Source organism: Silurus aristotelis (genome assembly GCF_946808225.1).
Source record: "Silurus aristotelis genome assembly, chromosome: 16".
Lineage (NCBI taxonomy): Eukaryota > Metazoa > Chordata > Actinopteri > Siluriformes > Siluridae > Silurus > Silurus aristotelis.
The window spans coordinates 17,988,669-17,996,168 of record NC_139589.1 but is presented as its reverse complement, the minus strand read 5'-3'; the positions used below and the strand labels follow the sequence as shown (position 1 = coordinate 17,996,168).

Genomic DNA, 7,500 nt, shown 5'->3' with positions numbered 1-7,500 from the left:
GCACACATTAACACAAGATTCTTACCTGTGTATCCAGGCTCACACAAGCACTCGAATCCGTTAATCTTGTCAATGCATTTGCCAAAATCGCATGGGTTGCTTTTGCAGTCATCCACATTGATCTCGCAGTTCCGACCTGTACATGCAACACGATTTAGAGGGGATACTGACATATTTGTGTGTATTTGCATAGATGTGTGTTTAGATTTGTTTATGTAAGGTACCTGTTGTTCCTTTAGGGCAGCTGCAAGTGTATGAGTTCTCCCGGTCTAGACAGGTACCACCATTATGGCATGGTTGACTCAAACACTCGTTGATGTTGATCTCACACAGACGGCCGGCATAACCGGGCCGACATGCACAGGTGAATGAAGCCACACCGTCCTTACACACTCCGTAGTGGCATGGGTTTGAGGCGCACTCATTTATATCTACCTCACACATAGAGCCTGTGAAACCTGCAAAGGGAAAAGAAAGAAGATGATTAAGACCATTATTTAAGATTTAGTTTTAGAAATGTATGCATATATTTTAGTACACCTACCCTCTTTGCACTCGCAGGTATATTTATTTGGCCCATCTGTGCACTTGGCTCCATTCTGGCATGGAGTGCTTGCACACTCGTCTACATCCACTTGGCATAGGCTCCCAGAGAATCCTGAAAAATAAAATTATTTTTTAAATATATATTTTTCATGCCTTTAATAATCAAGTAAAACTTATTGCACAACTGCTGTGTCCTACAGACAACCATGTACAAAGTCTGACTTATTAAAAAAATTATCCTGCTATTAATGGATCAATCAGCACTGAAGCATTTACCTTTAGGACACTCGCAATGAAAAGAGTTGACTTTGTCGATGCATTTGCCATTGTTGAGACATGGCTGAGAGGAGCAGTCATCTGTATTTATCTGGCAAAACAAGCCTTCATACCCTACATATGTAACACAAAAATGTCAAGAAAGGACAAAATGGTAAGAGATAAAAAACAAAACAACCTAAAACCTTACAAACCAAGAACTTGCAGTTTTTTATCCTTACCTGGCATACAAATGCAGTGAAAACCACCAATCTGATCAAGGCAGGTGGCATCATTCTGGCATGGGTTAGACTTGCACTCATTCACGTCCATTTCACAGCGTGGCCCCTCATAGCCTTGAAGGCACTTGCACTGGAATGAGCCTTTAGTGTTAAGACACCGGCCACCATGCTCACACGGATTGGCCCCTGAAAAAAAAAACACACCAAACCTGAATTTCAGCCATTCAAAATGTTGCTTGTTTTAATAACCTCAGTTTTCAGTAGCCTGTATGTCACTGCATGACACACATGTATTTCTCCATGTTTTTTTCAAAAATACTAAAATTATATTATCATCTACAGTAAATAATTGGTAGCATTTATTAATATACCACAGCAAATTCCAGCACTTTACAATCTAACGTCTACTGCTCTACCGAACCAGTGCTCACCCCTGTCCATTTGCCCTAATAAACTGTGCTGTATTTGGCTATTACCTAGCGAGCACTCGTCAATGTCCTGGTTGCAAGCAGAGCCGGTGTAGCCAGGAGGGCAGGTGCAGATGGCCATGCCATTGACAGGATTGGTGTCACAGTTGGAGCCTTTCTGACATGGGTTACTGATGCAAGCATCATCCAAATGACACAGCAGACCTGTAAATACAAACAGAGTGTAAACAGAGTGTATTTTTTCTATAGCTGTATCCTCAGTGCTTTTTTACACACAGCCCCTACAATCTCACCAGTGCGCCCGTGAGGGCACTCGCAGTAAAATGATGCGACACGATCGTGGCATGTGGCTCCGTGGTAGCAAGCTGCACTCGCGCAGTCGTCGATGTTCTCGCTGCAGTCATCGCCAGTCCAGCCGTTAACACACACGCAGTGGAAGCCGCCTACTGTATTATGACATGTGCCACCATTTTGGCAGGCATTTGGGGACAGCTCACACTCATCCACATCTTCTGTGCAGTACTGACCTGTATGGGAGTGTTAATATTAAAGGTCACACGCCAGAGTATTACACTGAATGGTCAGTTCATCGAAATGTATTTATAATTTAAAATTTTATTTATTCAAAGAAATTGTTTTTATAAAATGTTCTGCACACATACAATGATATTGTGCTAAGAGACTAGTACATAGGTGGAGTCTATTGGTGTGTTGGGGTATTGTCTGCAATATTGTGTCTGCAATATAGTTTTAACGAAATCATTAAAGATCTTATCTTTCCAAGAAAACTGTAATTGTTATTAAAAACATCCCCTCCAATGTGTGCATATTAACAAAACTTTTCAAGTATAATTCAAAGAATTGTGTTGTGTTTAGTTATAAGTCGCAATGTGTACTATTGTGTAGTGTGTTGTACCTGTCCAGTGTTTGCCACAGTGGCAGTTGTATGTGTTTACACCGTCCATACACCTGCCTCCATTCTCACATGCATGCTGAACACAGTCATCAATGTTGTGCTCACAATCTTGCCCAGTGAAGCCTGAAGACAAAAAAACAGTAAGTGAATGAATAACCCGAGTGAGAGGCTGTGGGAACCTGCGTGTGTAAAAAATTCCACCTACCGTACACAACAAGAGAAGTGTGTGGGTGGGTACAGGAAATTACATTTAACTACGGCAATCGAGGTTGAGCTATTTAGATTAATCATAAACCGAAAGACCAAAAGAGCCAGACAACACATCAGGACACCACACTGCTTGTTATTCTATACCCACCCACACACAATTACGTACACATCCGGACACACTCATTCAATTTAATACACATAAACACACAATCACTCACACACACTCTCTTCATTTACCTGGCAGGCAGGTGCAGGAGTGGCCAGTGTCACTAGTTTGTGTGCAAGTGCCCCCATTAGCACAGGGAGAAGGCTGACAGGGCTGGAAAGGGCGCTCACAGTGTGTGCCAGCGTACTCAGGTGGACATCGGCAGCGGTACGAGCCCACCTCGTTTATACACACTCCACTGTTTTGGCAGGGAGTCGTGGCACACTCGTTTACATCCAGGCGGCATGTGGACCCATGAAAGCTGGGCAGGCATATGCAGATGAAGTGGGAGTCGAAAGCTGAGCACCGACCACCATTGGCACAGGGATTTGATGCACATGGATCCGCCTGTTGGCATGTCTTACCTACACAGCACACAGATTTTTAGGAAGGCCCTAATACATTAAGCATATACAACAAATTAAAATGCTATATCTAATTAGTATATAACTTGGATATAACTATAATCTGACTATTTACACATATACACTCGTACACTTGTATGTATGAATGTATTTACCTGTCCAGCCAGGTGGGCAGCGGCAGCTGTAGGTGCTGAGTGTAAGGAGTGAACAGGATCCTCCATTGCGACATGGTGAGCTCATGCAGGCATGATTGACCGGTGTCAGGCAGAGTGGTCCACTGAAACCCAGTGTACAGTCACATGTGAACTCCACATCATTTCCCTGTGTGCGTGGCCGACACACACCACCATTCCGGCATGGCGATGGACTGCATGGGTTTGGGAACTGACACTGGGCACCTGCATAGTCTGCTGGACAGCTAAAAGATAAAAAGAATAAAACACATTGCATGCTACATCAAACATTTTTCCAAGTAAGAGTTGAAATAAAGTTGGAAATATTTATTTGAATTGATATGTGCAGAGTCCAGGAGTTCCCAAGAAACTTTTACATATGCCAAAACCTGTGTCTATGTGTACACGTCAGGCGATTTTATTTGTAGTTTCAATTAGGTGTGTAATCAACCAATAATTATAAAAGACTTATCATAGATACATCTAAAGTGTTTAAAATATTACACTCAGTTATTTGCTAGCTCATATTTATTAGCTGTATTTCATCTTTAACAAGAATGTTCTCAAGACTTTCCTGTGTGTGTGTGTGTGTGTGTGTGTGTGTGTGCGCAGCAGGTGTGTGCATTGATGAGTGCAGTTGTGAGGCAGGCCCCTCCCCCGGCTCTATGCCTCTCCCCTGAACCCTGTTGCTATGGCAAGTGGCGTGGGGTCAACATGGCTGATCCCCAGAGAGAGCACACTCCTCCTGTCATCCCTCCATCCACCCACTAGTCCAACTCTCTCCCACCAGTTTCTTCCACCTCCACATATGTGTATCTTTGCGAAAAGTTCCATCACTCTTACCCTCTACTTCTTTCTATTTCTGTCTGATAAAGATTATAATCTCTCTTAACTGCCCCCCACCCCCCTATTTTCCCCTCACTCTGTCTTAATCAGAATATCGAAGTATTTCCATCAGGAGCTACAACAGGTGTATGTGTAGACCTTCCTAATTGTGTGTTTACATTTAGCATTGACTTGGATAAACAGGCTTTGTCTCTGTTTCACTGCAGCAGCAGGCGTCTATAGCTTACCGTGACAACATGTGTGAGTGTGAGTGTGTGTGTGTGTGTGTGTGTCTTAACAGATGCAGGGATGACCTATGACCACATTTGTGACTCCAGGCTACAGCCTTCACAGGGGGCTGGTCTGCCATCTGCTACTGATTGCCCTCAATGTGTGTGTGTTTGTGTCTGAGTCTGTGCATGTTCACACCTCCTGCTTCCTGCCTCAGTGTGAAACTAAACAAGAAACTTTCATTTTCTCTAATCTAGTTTATTCTCACAGTTCTCACAGTTTTTTCAAGCGTAATTCACAGCATACACCTACAGTATATTAAATAAATTAAACATTTCGGCATGCACACAAAACTAATACCTCTAACAGAAACAGAAAACCCATAGAACTTCTTTAGTTTTCACAAGCTCTCATTTATTAAATAACCTCACATACAGCAAAATGCTATTCTTTCTTTTTGTAATTTAGAGATGTCTGAGTTTTCACTGAATTATGAAAATAGAAAAATTTAAATAGACCTGCACATGTAGACTAACATATTTAGTGTGATCAAGGATGATGGTAAATCTTAAAGTTTTTTTAAAAGAGGGGTTAATCATCAAACTGTGTTTGAGTGTATATTTGCATTTACTCTAATACCAGGTGCACTAAAATAAGAAATAATACAAATGGAAATTAATGCAAGGTCAGGGCTGGGCAGGCAGGCCTTATTTTACATCTGAGGTGAAGGAGGAAGCTTGTTTCACCACAGAGAAACCAGGATGCTGAAACAGTGAATTTTGATGGCAACATTGTTTCATTGTTTCCTTCCAGAACATTTAAACAACACTTGATGGAGCACGTGATTCACATTTTCTCACACTCACACACACCATTGCTGACATGATCATGTACCGCAAAACACATTTTGTCCCCGGATTTATTCACTGTAAAAGTACTTTCATGGCAAATGTAAATTAGCCTAACACGAAAATACAACTTAAATTCTGCACGTTTGATTGATGAAAAGATTTTTAGTTATGTCTCCTTTTTTTTTTTTGCATCAACACTTTGCAAAGACACTGACTTTGACTAACATAGCACACCAGCAGGGGGCGCAAGGTAAGTGCACTAATTTAAGCTTGGCTGCTGTCCTTCAGCACTCTCTGAAGAAAAGATAACAGCCTAGTGTCTTTTGATCAATTTCCATAACACACACTCACTACACTCAGTGGGAAATGTGTTGCCATGAACCCCTCCAGGAAAGAAGTCACAATTTAAAAATATTTTTAGGAAAAAATAATCCAAATTTATCTTTGCATTTCCTGTTTTGCTGTGAACACATTCAAGCGGATATTCAATCTGTGTGTCTATTTTCACCCTATTGTACTAAAGTTTACTACAATGCATCAGCACAAGGACCTGTCCACATTTCACCAGAAAGAGAGAGAGAGAGAGAGAGAGACAGAGAAGGGGAGCAGAAAGGAGAGAAAGAGAGAGAGTGAAGAAGGAAAGGAAGAACTCATGTGGGATGTGGCCAAAAGGCTCTCACACTTGTTTGCTTTCAAATCTTCCCCCAACTCCCCCCTCCCTGATGCTACCCCCCCCCCCCCCCCACACACACACACACACACACACACTCTCTGAATGGTGTCCTGTTCTGGGGCAGATGGCTGTGAAGGTAATGAGATTGGATGAAAACTAAGCATAGCAATAGAGTCAGAGTGAGTAAGAGAAAGAGAGTGAAAGAGACAGAGAAGAAGAGAGAGAAATCGTTAAATCTATGATCGTTTTAAATGTTTGTGAGAGTGCACAAGAGTAGACAGAAAAGTGGCTTATAAATGTGTGTGTGCACATTGAATATAAATGTGTCTATATATTTATGTGTCTGTTCCAAGAAAAACATTTTAAGAACCCACAACGTGTGTGAGTGTGTCCGCTCACCCTGTGTGTCTTCGTGTGTGTGTGTGTGTGTGTGTGTGTGTGTGTGTGTGTGTGTGTGTGTGTGTGTGTGTGTGTGTGTGTGTCTGGTTTAAGGACAATAGGGAGAGTAGGCCAGCTGTCAGATTGAATTGGCTGAATAGGCTTCAGGAGTAACGGACCACTGCGCCTCTCTGAGAATGTCTATGGGCGCGTGCACGCTCACACACACGCGCACACACGCTCAGCATGGAGCCTCATTCAAATTGAAAATTCACCACAGCTGCAGTGTGCCGTAGTTTGCTTGATCTCTTCCTACATTCCCACTTTTTTTTACGCTTTTTACAATCGATTATAATGCTTTTGCTGTGACCCACCTGCAGCCTGGTTTTCCATTGGCTGTGAGCTCACACATTCCTCCATTCTGACATGGCTCCAAACACCTGAGACCTATGCACAGGTGAAAAAATAGAATACAAATATTTAGGCAAAGGATTCTGAAACACACACACACACACACACACACACACACACACACACAGATAAAAAGAACAACCGTGATGCGATGTAAAGAGGGAAAGTGCCTTTTGTTTTGTCCATGGCAGATCAAGCTATTGTTTCTGTCCTGAGTCCTGAAAGACTCTTTGATAGATGAGGCTATATTCATCCACAAAAGCCATGTTATCTAATTTCAGATGCTGAACTTTTAGAGGCCACACACCTTCATTTCTAAACACTTAACTAGCATTTATTTAAAAGAAGTGCTTAACTCAAAGATGCTTGTGTCACTAATAATGAATTGATGTCAGTGGAGCTAATTTGATTCATGCAAATGAGACTGTTAACTGGTTTTCACTTGTTTTAGTTCATTGTTTGCCATGATAGTGTTTCTCTGGACAATGCACCTTTAAACACACACAAGTCGTGTTTTTACAATTTTAACACCTATCGATGGGCTTTAGGACTTTCAGGTATGTTTAACTATTTCAAGTCGAGGGATGAATCAAACCCCCCAAAATTCATTCAGATGATCAAGATTTGTACGTTTAATAGTCAATTGAAAAAAAAAAATCCATAAAAAAGCTCTTTTAAGACAATACTCCCCTGAAAAATAAGAAAATACTAATAGTACAAAAAGTGTGATTTGTGAAGCTTAAACTGAACACGCTTGCTCAGGAAGTTGCTCGATCGAATCAATCATTTTA

At 41.6% G+C, this 7,500-nt stretch overlaps 1 protein-coding gene and 1 long non-coding RNA gene across 3 annotated transcripts in view; one reads left to right on the top strand and one right to left on the bottom strand.

The window, feature by feature from the left end:
• The window catches only part of LOC310738697, a 159,053-nt gene that overhangs the window by 68,356 nt on the left and 83,197 nt on the right, over window positions 1-7,500 (top strand). The window lies entirely within an intron of this gene.
• Window positions 1-7,500, bottom strand: part of notch1a (notch receptor 1a) — a 20,962-nt gene that overhangs the window by 11,921 nt on the left and 1,541 nt on the right. For both annotated transcript variants that reach the window (XM_083563874.1, XM_083563875.1), the window contains exons 2-12: window positions 6,673-6,745; window positions 3,323-3,585; window positions 2,835-3,167; window positions 2,388-2,510; window positions 1,765-1,998; window positions 1,520-1,675; window positions 1,044-1,229; window positions 823-936; window positions 545-658; window positions 225-458; window positions 26-136 (exon numbers count right to left, since the gene is read on the bottom strand). In XM_083563874.1, the coding sequence (XP_083420000.1) occupies window positions 26-136; window positions 225-458; window positions 545-658; window positions 823-936; window positions 1,044-1,229; window positions 1,520-1,675; window positions 1,765-1,998; window positions 2,388-2,510; window positions 2,835-3,167; window positions 3,323-3,585; window positions 6,673-6,745 (1,941 nt within the window). The remainder of the gene's footprint in view (window positions 1-25; window positions 137-224; window positions 459-544; window positions 659-822; window positions 937-1,043; window positions 1,230-1,519; window positions 1,676-1,764; window positions 1,999-2,387; window positions 2,511-2,834; window positions 3,168-3,322; window positions 3,586-6,672; window positions 6,746-7,500) is intronic.